Here is a 17,967-nt window from a genome sequence, read left to right as displayed (position 1 = left end):
TTTTGGTTGTGTTCAGCAAGACGCTGTATTCTATACCCTCAATTTTGGACTAATGGCATTCGATGACGGAAAACGGAGCTGACATGACAACGTGATTATTCATATTGAAAATACCAGTCAATGATTTCAACTTTTGGTCGCGTGGCTCTCTCGATGGCCACGATTACATGCTCGACCACTGTCACGTCCCTGTAAGGATTGTTTCACTCGGAGTCAGGCCCGACTGTTGGGTTGCTTCCTCGATTTCTGTGTTTTGCGATTTTGGAGAAAGCTGCTGCAAACCGGCTCGGTGGATTGCTTTGAAGGTGGGCTTAGATGAGCAGCATATCCCACGTGCTGTCGCGATATTCTATTGCATTAAGAGGAGCAGTTCGAATATAAGCGAGGGAGCCGACTTGAAGAACTACGATTTGGGGCTCCAACATTACCTACAGCAACTTATCAATGGAACTAGTTTGTAGCTCTGTACGATTTAAGGGTCCCGGCTTGATACGGGAACAACTCGAAAATTACATATATGCTAGAATACGCTGAATGGTAATTATGTAGAGAGATGTTCGCAAAGGGTGGGCTTTTACTAGTCACCTTTGGTCAACTTGGAATGGAACAAATCAGACAACAAATAAAATTGATTTGTTAACGGTTGTTGACATTGAATATGCCACATTTCTGACGACTTTCCTATCGAATACAGAAAACGTAGCATATGAAAGTATGGCTTCTACCTAAATTTACCACACACCCGGCAACCTGAGCTTGAGCACCTTTTGGCATAGAGCTCATTCACCTCGGTGAGGTCGGTGTAGGCAACGTGAAAACACGCCACTCTTTGATAGCCCAGCCTTGGGCAGGGATTGGACCTGGTAGGTACATCGTTGTGACTGACGGAGGTAGGACCCCCACTAAAAAGCACCGCGAAAAGCACAGACAGGCCACCCAGCCCTCTCACTATCCGGTCTCGATTTTGTATCATTTTTGCAGGTGCCGGGGGTGGATTGTAAGGCTGATTTGCGGGCTGCTCCAGGGGGAGCTTGGTGCTGTAGCGAGCCGTCGAAACCCCCGTAAATGCATGGGGTGCGGGACGGGACAGTGTTTTTGGTATCTGAGGTAGGATAAGGTACGGGATGGGAGCTTCCTTATCTACTTGTACCTTGCGTGGCCTTGAAGAAGGAAACAGCGTTTGTAGTCCGCTCTTTGATGGCCCGAAAAAAGAAGGCATGACATGCAGAACCTAAACCTAAGTTATTCTTCTCGACTCGTACTCCGTACTGTTCAGAGATTCGGGGTTGTGGAAGGGGACCTGAACAGAGCAGTTGGAGGGGGCGTGGGCGTGTGGTCCGGTCGATGTCCCCTGGGGCCCTGGGAGGAGCTTGTACCTGCAAAAAAGGTGGTACAAGCGCAATCTGGATACCTTAGGCGTGTAGTGGTGCTCCATGGAAGATGGGTGGCTTATCTAATCACTTATGCTTCTAAGGAGTGCGAATAGCAAAAAGCAAGTGCAATAAGTCACGTCCAGTGCAGCGCGCCTCAGCTGTCAGGTCAGAGAGGTGTCGAGCCAGCGCAAAATGACTTTTGGAGCCTCAAGTGACACTTTTCCCACCCACTCGGACACTCCCGCCATCTTGCAATTTTTCCAATCTCACGCCTCTGTTCGGGGACGTGGGTAAACGCCAGGAGCTGTCACCCTCCTTTTATCTCTACGTGCACCTCGATGCCGTAGTGGATGGAGTACCTAGAGTCAAGATCAATCAATCTTTTGAGCCTCAATTGTAGATGTCCACCACTGTCACCACTGTGACCACTGTGGATTTCTCCCATCCCGCGTTTGCGCTTTGAGTCGGCTGAACACGCGCAAGTTCTTTAATCCGATGTTTTGCTGCGCTCGTGTTCGCCCTTGACGAAACAGGTTGCCTTTCTGGCTCTGTTATTGTTTCCCCCCCCCCCCCCTCTCTCTCTCTCTCTCTCTCTCTCACGCGCTGACGAACGCCAGCACTGCCAGGCGGGCGGTTAAAAAAAGAAGTCGGCGCAGCCAACAATGAAGGAAAAAAAGGGGGGGCCGTTCTGTCCGTTCCGTTCCATTCTTGATGACATCATCGCTGGGCTTACAGTCACGTGCTGCGTGTCACTCCAGCCAATGCTAGCTGGCCAAAAGCCTCCTTAAGGGGGGCAAAGGGGGGGGGGGTTTCCTTCCCCCTCGAGACTCGACTCCTCAGGCTTCGATCCCGATTCTAACCCTTCCCTTCCCTTGAGTTTGGCCGTCGCCGCCCCGTCCCTTTCCTCTCTTTGATGCGCGCCCGCCCAAAAAAAATAGTTCGGGTGCACCTTGAGGAAACCTGAGGGCCCGCGCCACAGAAAATTTCTCCCGGTCGCCTTTCAGCTTTACCTTACTGCGTAGGCCTTCCCCTTCCCTGTCCCCCCGTCCTGGTCCTCACTATTCTTTCCCATCGCTCTTTGGCTTCCTGTGTGCTTTGCTGCTGCCACCGGGCTCTCTGGGCTTTTCACGCCAGTCCTTTCTGACTTGACACGGTCCTCGGGTCAAGTCCCAAGTCCAAGTCCAAGTCCACGTCCCTTCCCCCCCCATCCGCCCAGGTCTCTTCCATGTCCGCCGCCCTTCTCTTCCTCGCACACCACCCTTCACACCTCGCATGTTTGCTCTCCCCCTTCTTTTCTGTGCACACCTCCCAGAACCCACACACACTCCACGCCTCTCCCTCCCCCCAATCCCATTATCGACACCCCCAGACCACATTCAAGGGTTCGTTTGTTGCATCCTTTCGAGCATCTCTGGGATTCGGGTTACGATAGCGGAGGCTCAACGACTTTGAGCCAACGACTCCGACGTCCAAAAGTCGAAACTCCACGCGACTGTCCATCCGTTGATTCTGACGATACCCTCGCCAGACACGTTCTCCCCCGAAGCCTCGCCTCGCCTCGGCGGGTGAACGACTCCCCCCTCACCCTCACACACACGCACACGTCCGACCTCACGCTCCCTCTTTTTCGCCCTCCTCGCCTCCCTCCCTCATCTCCATCAAAGGCTTCGACCACCCTTCTCTCGGCACACAATGTCGAGTCTGGGGCAGTCGGGAAATAGCCATCCAGGCCTCGCCTTTCCCCAGCCGGGTAGCCTTCGACGAAGTCACGGCGGCCCAGGCGGCTTCCCGCCTCTGCAACACGCGAATCCTGCCCAAAAGCCATCCCCAGGCCCTCACAACGCGTCCCCTTATCAACAACAAGCATACACGCCTCAGCAGCCGCCCCAGGCTCAATATCCCCATCACCTCTTCCAGACACCGACGCCCGTCAATGGTAACGTCAACGGGACATCGCGTCCCCCGAGCCACGTCCCCAATGCCGCCGCCCTGGGAGCACGCCAGAGGGGGCCGCCCCAGAGACAGCAGATGGGCCAAGGTGGTCCCAATCTGTTCCTCCCTCTAGGCAATCAGCATGGCCTCGGTCAGCAACAAGGACTCGGCCAACAACAGAGCTTGGGTCAGCAGCAGGGCCTGGGAGGTCAACAAAGCCTCAGCCATCAACAGGCTCTCGGTCAGCAGCAAGGCTTGGGACAACATCAAGGCCTCGGCCAGCAGTCTGCCCTCAGCCAGCAAGGCCTCGGTCAGCAGCAGGGCTTGAGCCATCAGCAGAGCCTGGGTCAACAGCAGGGACTCGGCCAGCAGCAAGGTCTGGGTCAACATAATCAACATCAGCAGCACCAGCAGCAGCATCAGGCACATCAACAACACCAGCAGCACCAACAGCAACATCACCAGCAACAACACCAACAGCACCAGCAGAGCCTGAGTCAACAACAGACCCTGGCGCAGCAGCAACAGCAACACCAGCAGTCTCTTAGCCAGCAACAACAAAAGCTGAGCCAGCAGCACACTCTCCACCAGCAGCAACAGCAGCAGCAGCAACAACAACAGCAACAGCAGGCGCAACAACAAGCCCAGCAGCAGGCCCAGCAACAAGCTCAACAGCAGGCACAACAGCAGGCTCAACAGCAGGCTCAGCAACAAGCCCAGCAACAGGCTCAGCAGCAGGCTCAACAACAACAACAGCAGCAGCAGCAGCAGCAGCAGCAGATCAAGTCTGAGCCAATCGTGCCGCAGCATACCCCTCAAGCCCAGACTCTGTCACAGCCCACGCCTCCCGCAGTTCAACAGCAGCTGCCGCAGGTTGCTCAGGTCCAGCAAGTGCCTCAGCAAGTCCAGCAAGTTCAGCAGGCCCAACAAGTGCCCCAGGCTTCTCCAGTCCAGCAGCAGGTTCAGCAGCCTGCCCAAGCCCGACCTGAGACGCCTGCCCAGGCTAGCGATCACCATGGGGAGAGTATGGAGGTCGATGCATCCCTGGCCGAGGGGGATGATTCCCTTGAGCCAAAGATGATTGATGGGGCACCGTTCGTTCCTCGGACGCCAATGGGAGAGATGATGTCTGCTCCTCCCGAGGGAGGCAGTTTTCCAACATTGGAGGCGGTGCACAAGAGCGTTCTCGCATACTGCACATCAGTCGGTTACGCAATCGTCATCGGTCGCTCCAAGAAGACAGTTCCTGGACTCAAAAAAGTTTTGTTCGTGTGTGACCGGGCAGGCAAGCCTCCGAGTCGCGTCAGCCCCGAATTCCGCAAGCGCAAGACGTCATCGCGTAAATGCGACTGCCAATTCGGCTTCTTTGCCATCGAGCAGCGGACCCAGTGGACGATTCGATACCGACCGGATCCTCAGCATCTGCAACACAACCACGGCCCTAGCGAAAGCCCGCTCCTCCACCCAGCAGCTCGCAAGCTAGATAGCAAGATGGTGGCCGCCGTCAAAGCTCTCAAGGAGAATGGTGAGCCGGCAAAGACAACACCACGAGAAAGAGCAGCCGCTGACTCTTCGACAGGGGTTAGTGTGAACGAGACACTGGAGATACTGCAAGGCGAAAATCCTCACGTTCCCCTCCTCCCTCGCGATATCTACAATGCTAGAGCTGCAATCAATCGCAACCCGCAAAAGGTGGCTACGGGATTGGCAGAGAACAGACCGGCCATATACAGCAAACCACACCCCACGGCAGAGGAGAGGATTCGGGCAGATCTCCGAAAGGAACTCGCAAAGGCACGCGAGGACTTTGACAAGTACAAGGAGGATAAACAAAAAGAGGTGGACGAGTTGAAGAAGAAGCTGGTGGAAAAGGACCAGATCATTGAAAGGTTTGAAATGTTTATTGACATTTGCAATCAACGGGTCATGGTTCAGCGGGAGAGGCTCGGCGGCCCAGAAGGGTCTGGCAACAACGGCACGTAATAAACGGCCCTGGACGGACGGGACTCAGCAGAGGGTATCCTTGCATGGCGGATCGGGATCGGGAAACTGGTTTGAGAAGGGGCTTGTACGATGCTTTCCTTTCTGCGTCGCGGAAATATGGCCGTCGGTATGCCGAAAGTGCAAGGCAGGATGGAATCAGGTGTTTGAACGGGGCGGAGTCGATTATTGGTTGTGTTCTGAGGTCGGTCCCATTAGAGGCTGGGGTCATCAGGCAGTTTTTGTCCTTTGTTATTTTCTTTCTGTTTATCTGGAAGTCCGGGGTTGCATTGGGTGGGATTAAACCAGCAAACTATCGCGAACATGACTGAAGCAAGCATTCGACTTTTGACCATGTTACTTGATGCAACTTTACGTGACATTGACAGGCTGCGGGAAGTCGCGTCGGGAACGTCAGATGTGTCTATGTCAAGACAGTAAGACTACATTGTACCATGCGGAAATGTGAAAGCCGGCTTGACCGCGGCAAGTATCATTCAGAAGGGACGGGACGTGGGATATCAATTAGGAAACGAACAGCATTTTGAGGTGAGGTTTCGAACAAAGCAAGGTGAGAGGTGAAGTAGTGGTAAGGTAGTGGGGCAAGGGCGCGCGCGGGCTGGGCGGGAAGCTGCAGCTCAAGCTCGAGCTATCCAGGGGTCGCTGCTAAGTAAGAGGCGATTTTAAGAGTAATTTTGGATCCCAAGGATAGCGGGCGTGGGCGTTGGATGTGGCAGATTGGATGGCCATTTCCGCACTGGTAGCATTTAACCGGGCCAGGGGTCTAGTGATAGGTAGTCAGGTGATGGTGAATTGTGAACAGAGTAGGAGCGAAAGACGATCTCATTTATTATCATGCTGCTCTCGATCCGTGAGGCAAAGAGAAGTATTGATGGGCATTCTGTAGCTGTAGGTAGCTTACCTTATTCAGACGCGTCGTTGGCTGCATTACCTAAGACATGCGCATGTGAAGAAAGAACAGTTGTTGTTTCTGAGGTACAGATATGCAAGCCTACCAGTGAAGGGGAGGGGAGGGGCTTGTTGCTGCTGCTGCTGACTGTTCCCTGTCCCAATCTGCGGACATGTGCAGGGAAGGGACCCTGATGCACATTTATGCCTGGTGCCAGTGGTGTGGATGAAATGTACAGACGGGGACGTGTCGTGGCCAGCGTGTCTGAGCTCCTCTTATTCCCCTTTGGCTGTATGCATTGCCAGCACAGGACAAAAAAAAAAAAAGACTTGGTCACGGTAGATCGGAGCTTTGATTTGGCAGAGGTAGAGTATGCAGCCAATTAAATTACGCCCGCCGTCCCTGGTGGGTACTCCGTACGGTCTACGTACAATCTACGTACCTGAGCTTGACTGGCCAGCAAACCTCCTGACACATGCTGTCGCGACAAGGGTCCTGCCTGGTCGCGTTACAACTCGCAGACATTGGATCTTAGGGAAAGGAAAGGACCACCACTCGGAGCAATGTATCTTTTCCCGCCGTTTCCTGTGTAATTATACACTACCTACTCGCGGGAATGCTCCATTGCACTTGCACAAAAAGTTCCCAAACGAACGTGAAAGTGGAACCCGTGGACAAGTCAAGCCGTCTGGGGGCTCTCCAGTAATTCGTCTGGAAAGTCAACATTGCATTGCAGAAGACCGGGCACCTCACCTCCGACCTACCTACCTTATTACATAGTTGCATTTCGTAGACTCATCCCACGACAACCCCCCCGAATCTGCGCTGCGCATCAAACCCGCTGCCGCAAATAATCACCAACTACCAGACGACGACAACGCAACGACGAGCACATCTCGGTTCCCAAGCGCGATAACCACTTCCTCGTTCCACTCGAGGACACCATAACTCTCCTTTAGCATTTTCTGTCCTCTGGCTTCTCTTCGTTTCGATCCTCGGCACACCTCGACTCGTCCACCTCGCGGCCGACAGTCATCGCCCCTGAGGTTGCCCTTTTTGACCCGACAGACACACTGTCCGCTCACCCACGTTGCCGTCTATCCGTCGTACCTACGATGATGCCGACCTCGACCTTGTAAATATCGTCCTTCTTCGTCCGAAACCACATACCAAATACCCCGAGCCGCCATGGAGGTGGCCTCCACCCCGATCCCGAGCGCGAACGGCGTCGCCTCGCCCACCGCCGAATCCTCGATCGATCCGAGCCGCGTTCTCGATCACATTGCCCTGGTCTGCCAGATAGCTCTCGGAGCGACCAACGAGGATCTCGAAAGCCCGGGGAGCTTGCTTCACAAGCACCGCTATTCTGATACTGTCCAGCGCTGCACCCGTTTCGCTACCGATACCCCGAACGCCCTGTACATCCAGAAAGATATTTTGCCCGTATCCACGATACAGAATGGAACCGACGACTCAAGTTCGTTCAACCCGCGCAAGGCAGAACCCTTCATGGCTTGCATAGGCATCGCTAACCGCTTGAGTGCAGAGTCCCCATCCTACACATACTCCCTGACGACCGAGATCTCTTCGTCTCCCACGACCGTGTCATGCCTTGTTCTGCTCAAGCAGCGTCCCGGCCCGATCGATCCCTCGCTGCCGCTCACTTCTCAGATACTTTTGACTAATCTCCCAGGCCCTGCGACCCTGAATGCCACCGCCGGCGAGCAAGGCCCCTCCACTTCGCCCTTCGAGATCCTGCACTCTTATGTTCATAATGCGCTGGCGCCCTACTTTGATGCCAACACCCGAAGCCAGATCACCAACGGCGCCAGGGGCAGGGCGGATGTGGACTCCAAGACGGGAATCCCCGTCACCAAGAAGAGATGGAACGACTTGGAGTTGAGCTTGCTTCATCTCCAGCAAAATGTCGAAATCCCCGAGGTCTCCCTCATGTTCCACACAATGGTACAAAACGCGCTGGAAGAGGCCGATTCGCGACACTCGAAACCCACACTCGATCTCATCCCAGGCACCGTACTCTCTGACAGTACCTTCCTCAACAGCTTGCAGAATAATGTGAACAGCTGGATCAAGTCGATTCAGGTCATTACGAGGATGACCAGGGACCCCGCAGACAGCGCCAAAGACTTCAAATTTACGGCCAGTCAAGAGGTCAACTTTTGGCTTTCGATGGAGTCTGCACTGGAGGGCATCGAAGGACAGCTCCGTAGTGAGGGAGTCCTCCTTACTCTCGAGATTCTCAAGCACGCCAAGCGTTTCCAGGCGACTGTCAGTTTCACGGCCGATACCGGCTTGAAGGAGGCTATGGAAAAGGTCCAAAAGTACAACCAGCTCATGCGAGACTTTCCGCTCGATGAACTGCTTTCGGCCACCTATTTGTCCAAGGTCAAGGACGCCATTGTGCAGATCTTTGGCCACCTGAACAGGAAGCTCAGAATCTGCCCGTACCCCATTCGGAGAGCTCTCCCTTTGGTCGAAGCTATCTCTGGAGACTTGGACGAGGTGCTGCACCGACTGTTGCCCGGTACGGAGCTTGTCAACCTCGATTACACCGAGTTTAAGGCCATCATGAAGGCAAGCGACGATATCTTCACCACATGGGACGAAAGCATCAAGGAGTTTACCAATGTTGCCCGTGAGGTAACGCGTAGGAGAAACGAAAAGTTCATCCCCATCAAGGTCAACCCGAAGCATGCCGAGCTTCAAGGCCGTCTCAAGTACGTCAGCACGTTCCGCGACAACCACGAGCAGCTGCAGCGGACCATTGTCAATGTTCTCGGTCCCAAGGCCACTGTGAGCGGCTTGACGGAAACGACCAACACCAACGGTGTAGTCGTTGTTGAAGAGATGGGCGATGTGGACGCCGTCGAAGAAGTCAAGCAGGCCTGGGAGGCGTTGAAGAACGTCGACCTCTTGGATGTTTCACCTGAGGGCACCGAGAGATGGGCCAAGGCTGAGAACATGTACAATGAGCGGACTTCTCGGGTTGAAAACTCCATCATTGCGCGCTTGAGAGATCGCCTGGCGACGGCAAAGAACGCCAACGAGATGTTCCGCGTCTTCTCCAAGTTCAACGCTCTTTTCGTGCGCCCCAAGATTCGTGGTGCTATTGCCGAGTACCAGAACCAGTTGATGGAGCACGTAAAACAAGCCATCCACGGCCTTCACGAGCGCTTCAAGCAACAGTATGGCCACTCCGAGGCTCACGCCATGGCTCAGTTGCGCGATTTGCCGCCTGTTTCTGGTGCCATCATCTGGGCGCGACAGATTGAGCATCAGCTCGATAACTACATGAAAAAGGTCGAGGACGTGCTGGGTTCCGAGTGGGCCATCCACGCCGAAGGTCAGAAGCTGCAGAGCGAAAGCAATCTGTTCCGGAAGAAGCTGGACACGCAAACCATTTACAAGGCTTGGCTCGACGATGTTCAGCGCCGTCAAATCTCCATTTCTGGTTTTCTCTTTGATATTCGTCGCCAGCGATCCACGGGCAACAGCTACGAACTCATGGTCAACTTTGATCCTCAGGTCATCACCCTCTTCAAAGAGACACGTAACCTCATGTGGCAAAACTATGCTGTTCCCCATTCAATTAACAACGTGTCCAAGGATGCCAAGCGTGTCTACCCTTTCGCAGTCAGCCTCATGGAAAGTGTCCGTACCTTTTCGCAGACGATGCGCCAGATCTCCGAGATGGGCGAGGAGGCCGTGCTTGTGTATGGATACAGAAACGACGTCTATGCCCTGGTGTCCAGAGGTGTCCCTCTCCGATGGGAGTCATTTGTCAACTCTCATGAGATCTTCTTCTCCACCAAGAACAATGCTACCTTGCCCAACGTGTCCGAATTTGGGCTTTCTAAACCATCTGAGAGCAAGCACAGCCTCTTCATTCGAGAGTTTGCCGCGGCTGTGTCCTTGCTCCAGGCCAAGACCGCTTCACTGGCGTCAATCCACGCGACCGTGGAGAAGGCGCTTATTGAGCTCAACACTTGCCCCTACGAAGCCGGCGCCTTCAGTTCACGCTTGGAGACTATCCAGACTGCCGTTGATCAGCTTAACTTGGAGCAGTATGTCAACTTGCCGTACTGGGTCGACATGATGAACCAAAAGCTCAAGGAGGTGCTTCTTACCCGTCTGCAAGACGCCATCCTGGCTTGGATTAATGCTTTTGAGGACGACTATCTTGACGATGGGCGCCGCAAACAAGTGACTGAGAATGGCGAAGAGGCTGTACAAGAAGGACCCACAATCAAGCGTCTTATCCTCGAGTTGTCCATGCGGAACCAGGTGATCTACTTGGACCCTCCACTGGAATACTCCCGCTCGAGCTGGTTCGTTCAACTCCATGAGTGGCTCGGAATCGTCTGCAATCTCAAGAAGATCAAGGCCACGCGATACCAAATGACTTTGACGACCACCACACTGGACGAGCCGCACTTTGACGACCTTCCCAGCGATTGCACCGACTTACTCAGCCGCGTCTACGTGTCTGTCGAGAAGAAGCTGCAGGAGATCGGTTCTTACGTCGATAAGTGGCTGCAATTCCAATCCCTCTGGGATCTTCAGTCAGAACAAGTCTACGAGGCTCTGGGAGACCAGCTTGCGAGATGGCTGCAGCTGCTTCAAGAGATCAGAAAGACACGCCAGACCTTTGACACGCAAGAAGTCAGCCGGCAATTCGGCCATATCACGATTGACTACGATCAGGTCCAGACAAAAGTCAACGCCAAGTACGACCAGTGGCAGCACGAGATCTTGATGAAGTTCGCCAGCAGACTCGGCAACCGTATGCGTGAAGTCCACGCCGAGATTGAAAAGGCTCGCCGCGATCTTGAGAGCCAGGGCCTCGATGCATCTTCGACTGCACAGGCCGTGCAATTTATTACTGTTGTGCAGGCTTGCAGACGCAATGTCAAGCTCTGGGCTCCTGAGATCGACATGTTCAGACAGGGCCAGTCTACCCTCGTGCGCCAGCGCTACCAATTCCCCAACGACTGGCTTCATATCGAGCAGATTGACAGCTCGTGGGAGTCTCTTACTGAGATTTTGGAAAAGAAGTCCAAGATCGTCCAGGACCAGACCGACGCCCTGAGATCCAAGATCATCGCCGAGGACAAGATTGTCAACGACAGGATTGCCGAGGTCGCAGTGCAGTGGAACGACGAGAAGCCAGTTTCTGGCACCACTCAGCCCGATGTTGCCACCGCAACGTTGAAGACGTTCGAGACCAGAATCTCCAAGCTGCAATCTGATTTTGAAATGGTGGCCAAGGCGAAGGAGGCTCTCGATATTCCTACCTCTGCGGACACCTCTCTCGGTACGATTTTGGAAGAAGTCCAGGACTTCCAGTCCGTTTGGTCCAACCTGTCCACCATTTGGGCTAGTCTCAACGAGACGCGGGAGGTCTTGTGGACTGCTGTCCAACCCAGAAAGATTCGGTCCAAGATTGACGACCTCATCAAGAGCACCAAGGAGATGCCTAGTCGCATGAGACAATATGCCGCCTTTGAGCACGTGCAGACTATTCTTCGCAGTCTGCTCAAGGTCAACACCATTCTTTCTGACCTCAAATCCGAGGCAATCCGAGACCGCCACTGGACCAAGATTTACAAGCAGATCAAGCCCGGCAAGCGATACTCACCAGTGTCGATGACTCTTGGCGATGTTTGGGACCTCAATCTTGTCGCTACCGAGGTCATTGTCAGGGACATCATTGCTCAGGCGCAGGGTGAGATGGCCCTGGAGGAGTTCCTGAAGCAAGTCCGCGAGACGTGGTCCAACTATGGACTGGAGCTCGTCAACTACCAGAACAAGTGCCGTCTCATCCGCGGCTGGGACGATCTCTTCGCCAAGTGCAGCGAGAACCTGAACTCATTGCAAGCCATGAAGCACTCGCCTTACTACAAGGAGTTTGAAGAGGAGGCGTCATCCTGGGAAGACAAGCTCAACAGAGTGCATGTTCTCTTCGACGTCTGGATCGATGTTCAGCGTCAATGGGTCTACCTTGAGGGTGTCTTTACTGGCAATGCCGACATCAAGCACCTTTTGCCAGTGGAGTCTTCAAGGTTCCAGAACATCAACAGCGAGTTTTCTGCTGTCATGAAGAAAGTCTACAAGCAGCCTTACGTACTCGACGTGTTGACCATTCCCAACGTCCAGAAATCTCTCGAGAGATTGGCTGAACTTCTAAACAAGATCCAAAAGGCCCTTGGTGAATACCTCGAGAAAGAGCGTGTCTCTTTCCCTAGATTCTACTTCGTTGGTGACGAAGATCTTCTTGAGATGATCGGTAACAGCAACGATACCCTGCGTATCGCAAAGCACTTCAAGAAGATGTTTGCTGGTCTATCGGGACTGATTATGGACGACGAGACTATCATCTCTGGCTTCACTTCAAAGGAGGGCGAGGCTGTGCGTCTCAAGAAGGAGATTTCCCTCGCCAAGACGCCCAAGATCAATGACTGGTTGGCTCTACTGGAGAGTGGCATGAAGAACACGCTGGCGGAGCTCCTCGGGGAGGCCGTCGAACAGTACACTCCAATTTTTGAATCTGAGAAGATCGACAAGGAGGCGATGGATGCGTTCATGGAAGCCTTCCCCAGTCAAATTGTCGTTCTTGCGACACAAGTCGTCTGGACCACATCCGTCGAAAAGTCTCTGGTTGACGGAGGAAAGTCACTGCAATCTCTCTATGAGCTCGAGGTTCAAGTGCTTCGCCTCCTCGCTGATACTGTTCTGGGTGATCTTGAGGTCATTCAGCGCAAGAAGTGCGAACAGCTCATCACCGAATGTGTGCACCAGCGCGACGCCATCGAGAAGCTCATCAGCCTCAACGCAACCTCACCTACTCACTACTGGTGGCTGCTACAGATGCGCTACGTCTACACTCCCGAAGGCGACTTCCCCAATCGCCTCCAGGTTAAGATGGCCAATGCCAAGCTCAGCTATGGCTTCGAGTATCTCGGAGTCCCGGAACGCCTCGTCAGAACACCTCTTACAGACCGATGCTTCCTTACTCTCACACAAGCCCTCGAGCAAAGACTTGGTGGATCTCCCTATGGTCCAGCCGGAACGGGTAAGACGGAGTCAGTCAAGGCTCTTGGCCTCCAGCTCGGTCGTTTCACTTTGGTCTTCTGCTGTGATGACACTTTCGACTTCCAGGCCATGGGCCGTATCTTCCTCGGTATCTGCCAGGTGGGAGCTTGGGGATGTTTCGACGAGTTTAACCGTCTCGAGGAGAGAATTCTCTCCGCTGTCTCGCAGCAAATCCAAAATATTCAGCTCGGCTTGAAGAAGGGAGCCGAAGACGAAAAGGCCCAGACCGAACTGGTTGGACGCCAACTCCATGTCAACGCCAACACTGGTATCTTCATCACCATGAACCCGGGCTATGCCGGCCGTTCCAACCTTCCCGACAACTTGAAGAAGTTGTTCCGCAGTGTGGCTATGTCTAAGCCTGACAAGGAGCTTATTGCCGAAGTCATGTTGTACTCTCAAGGTTTCAACCAGGCTAAGCAATTGTCGAAGCACACGGTTCCTTTCTTCGACCAATGTGCCGCGAGACTGTCCAAGCAAGCTCACTACGACTTTGGTCTTCGTGCCCTGAAGAGTGTTCTCGTCAGCTCAGGAGGTCTCAAGCGTGCGAGACTCGTGGAGAGTGATGGAAGCATTGGCGCTGAGGAGGTTGTTGAGCCCGAAATCATCGTGCAGAGTATCCGCGAAACCATCGCCCCTAAGCTTATCAAGAGCGATGTGGAGATCCTCGGCGAGGTCGAAGAGGACTGCTTCCCTGGCGTCAAGTACGTACCGGCCAATTTGCAGGCTCTCGAGGAGGCCATCAGGACGCTCGCAGACGAAAGAAAGCTGGTGGTCAACGACACTTGGATGACAAAGGTTCTTCAACTCTACCAGATCCAGAAGATCCACCACGGTGTGATGATGGTTGGTAACTCCGGCACCGGCAAGTCTGCTGCATGGACTCTTCTGCTCGACGCCCTCCAAAAGGTCGAGGGTGTCGAGGGCGTGCAGCACGTCATTGACTCCAAGGTCATGTCCAAGGAGGCTCTCTACGGAAACCTCGACTCTACCACACGTGAATGGACGGATGGTCTGTTCACTAGTATTCTGCGAAAGATTGTCGACAACCTCAGAGGCGAGGATTCCAAGCGCCACTGGATTGTCTTCGACAGTGACGTTGACCCCGAATGGGTTGAGAACTTGAACAGTGTGTTGGATGACAACAAACTTCTCACCCTTCCCAACGGTGAGCGTCTCAACCTGCCCGCCAACGTCCGCATCATGTTCGAGGTTGAGACGTTGAAGTATGCCACCCTCGCCACGGTCAGTCGTTGCGGTATGGTCTGGTTCAGCGAGGATACCGTTACGCCAATGATGATGCTTGAGCACTACCTCGGCACGCTCCGCTCCAAGCCTTTTGAGGACCTGGACGAAGACAGCGTCGCAGCTGGACAGAGCCCTGCCAAGGCTCTGGCCGTCCAGTCTCAAGTGGCCGATCTGCTCAACGCCTGTCTCTCCGGGGAGGACTTCCTCACAGCTGCTCTCAGGGAAGCCGAGAGCTACAACCACATTATGGACTTCACTGTCGCCCGTGTTCTCAATACATTGTTTTCTCTATTGAACAAGGCAGTCCGCGACATGATTGAGTACAACGCTCAGCACTCCGACTTCCCTCTGGACCCTGAGCAGGTTGAAGCCTACATCGCGAAGAAGCTGCTCCTTGCTTTGGTGTGGGCCCTCACTGGTGACTGCCCTCTGAATGACCGCAAAGCATTTGGAGATGCCGTTGGCGGTCTGGCCAGCTTCGGCAACCCGCCTCTTGATGGTAGTAGCTCGCTCATCGATTTCGACGTGTCTCTTCCGCAGGCCGAGTGGACGCCGTGGCAGAACCAGGTGCCGACCATTGAAGTCAATACCCACTCCGTCACTCAGACAGATGTGGTCATTCCTACTCTTGATACAGTGCGTCATGAGGATGTTCTCTACTCTTGGTTGGCCGAGCACAAGCCGCTGCTGCTTTGCGGTCCTCCCGGTTCCGGTAAGACGATGACGCTCTTCAGCGCTCTTCGCAAGCTTCCCAACATGGAGGTTGTCGGCCTCAACTTCTCCAGCGCGACTACTCCGGACCTTCTCATCAAGACCTTTGAGCAATACTGCGAGTACAAGAAGACCTTGAACGGAGTCATGCTTTCGCCCACACAGATTGGTAGATGGTTGGTCATCTTCTGTGATGAAATCAACTTGCCTGCCCCCGACAAGTACGGAACGCAGAGAGCCATTTCCTTCCTGCGCCAGCTCGTTGAGCACAATGGTTTCTGGAGAACCTCGGACAAGTCTTGGGTTACTCTCGACCGTATCCAGTTTGTCGGTGCCTGTAACCCTCCGACGGACGCAGGTCGTACGCCATTGGGTGCCAGATTCCTTCGCCATGCTCCTCTCATCATGGTCGACTATCCTGGAGAGCTTTCCCTGCTCCAGATTTACGGCACCTTCAATTCGGCTGTTCTCAAGATTATTCCATCCCTCCGTGGCTACTCTGAGCCACTCACGCAGGCAATGGTCAAGTTGTATCTTGAGTCGCAGCAACGGTTTACGCCCAAGATCCAGCCTCACTACGTCTACAGTCCTCGTGAACTCACTAGATGGGTGCGCGGTATTTACGAAGCTATCCGGCCTCTGGAGACGTTGTCCATTGAGGGGCTTGTCCGTATCTGGGCGCACGAGGCTCTCCGCCTCTTCCAAGATCGTCTCGTCGCCGAGGACGAACGCCAGTGGACCGACGATGCAGTCCGACGCATCGCTCTTGATCTCTTCCCTACTATCGATGATCAAAAGGCACTTGGCGGTCCCATCCTCTTCTCTAACTGGCTGTCGAAGAACTACGTACCAGTCGACCGAGAGCAGCTTCGAGACTTTGTCAAGGCCAGACTCAAGACATTCTGTGAGGAAGAAGTCGACGTACCTCTCATTCTCTTCAACGACGTTTTGGAACACGTGCTCCGCATTGATCGTGTCTTCAGACAACCCCAGGGTCATCTTATTCTTATCGGTGTGAGTGGTAGTGGAAAGACCACGCTCTCGCGCTTCGTGGCCTGGATGAATGGTCTCAAGGTCTTCCAGATCAAGGTGCACGGCAAGTATTCTGCCGAAGACTTTGACGATGATCTGCGCGATGTTCTTAGACGCTGTGGTTGCAAGGGCGAGAAGATTTGCTTCATCATGGACGAAGCCAACGTTTTGGATTCGGGTTTCCTCGAGAGAATGAACACTCTGCTCGCCAACGCCGAGGTTCCTGGTCTATTCGAGGGTGACGAGTTCGCCGCGCTCATGACAGCTTGCAAGGAGGGTGCTCAACGACAAAACCTGCACCTCGACTCGCCCGAGGAGCTGTACAAGTGGTTCACGCAACAGATTGTCAAGAATTTGCATGTTGTGTTCACCATGAACCCGCCAGAGGGTGGTCTGGGGTCCAAGGCTGCTACCAGTCCTGCCTTGTTCAACCGTTGCGTTCTCAATTGGTTCGGAGACTGGTCTGATCAGGCTCTCTTCCAGGTTGGCCATGAGCTCACCCAGTCCATGGACCTCGACCGGCCTAACTTCCAGGCGCCCGATACTATCCCTGTGGCGTACCGCGCCCTCAGCCTGCCCCCTACGCATCGCGAGACTATTGTCAACTCCATGGTTTACATCCACTACTCCCTCCAGAGATTCAACACCAAGCTCTTCAAGCAGCAAGGCAAGGTCACCTTCCTTACCCCCAGACACTTCCTGGATTTCGTTGCGCAGTATGTCAAGCTTTACAACGAGAAGCGCGAGGATCTGGAGGAGCAGCAACGCCATCTCAACGTTGGTCTCGAGAAGCTTAGGGACACCGTCGACAAGGTTCGCGATCTTAGGGTCAGCCTTGCTGAGAAGAAGTCTCAGCTCGAAAAGAAGGACGCCGAGGCCAACGAGAAGCTGCAGCGCATGGTTGCAGACCAGAGAGAGGCCGAACAGAGAAAGAACACCTCGTTGGAGATTCAGGTTGCACTCGAGAAACAAGAAGCCGAGGTGGTCTCACGAAGGACTGTTGTGCTGGAGGACCTCGCCAAGGCTGAACCCGCCGTTGAAGAGGCCAAGGCCAGTGTTAGCAACATCAAGCGTCAACATCTTACCGAAGTCCGATCCATGGGTAACCCGCCCCAGGGTGTCAGATTGGCTCTCGAGTCCGTTTGTGCCCTGCTCGGTCACAAGGTCAACGACTGGAGAACAATCCAAGGTATTATCCGTCGCGACGACTTCATTGCCAGCATTGTCAACTTTGACAACGAACGCCAAATGACCAAGGCTCTCCGTACCAAGATGCGCAATGATTTCTTGTCGATCCCTGAATTCACTTTCGACAAGGTCAACCGCGCCAGTAAGGCCTGTGGTCCTTTGGTACAATGGGTTGAGGCACAGGTCTTGTACTCTGAGATTCTCGACCGTGTCGGTCCCCTGAGGGACGAGGTCGACGCGCTCGAGGAGACAGCTCTGCAAACCAAGGCGGAGGCCAAGGCTGTTGAGAACACCATCAACACCCTCGAGTCTAGCATCGCCCAGTACAAGACGGAGTACGCTGCGCTCATTAGCGAGACGCAAGCCATCAAGTCTGAGATGTCAAAGGTCCAGTTCAAGGTCGATAGGAGTGTCAAGTTGCTCGACAGTCTTTCGTCTGAGAGAGTCCGTTGGGAGGAGGGCAGCAAGTCTTTCGAGACC

The 17,967-nt window shown here is 54.1% G+C and overlaps 1 protein-coding gene across 1 annotated transcript; it reads left to right on the top strand.

Annotated features, from left to right (window-relative positions):
• Positions 1–7,383: 7,383 nt before the first annotated feature.
• BDZ83DRAFT_539016 (dynein heavy chain) lies at positions 7,384–17,967 on the top strand (the record flags this gene model as incomplete). Its single annotated transcript, XM_060503382.1, has 2 exons — positions 7,384–7,672; positions 7,742–17,967. Coding segments are annotated over 2 exons (10,515 nt in total), but the record flags the coding sequence as incomplete, so codon positions are not given.

Source organism: Colletotrichum acutatum, assembly GCF_030867785.1.
Source record: "Colletotrichum acutatum strain CBS 112980 chromosome Unknown BDZ83scaffold_11, whole genome shotgun sequence".
In the NCBI taxonomy this organism is placed as follows: Eukaryota; Fungi; Ascomycota; class Sordariomycetes; order Glomerellales; family Glomerellaceae; genus Colletotrichum; species Colletotrichum acutatum.
Note: the sequence above shows the minus strand (reverse complement) of the source record. Positions and strands in the feature narration are given on the sequence as shown.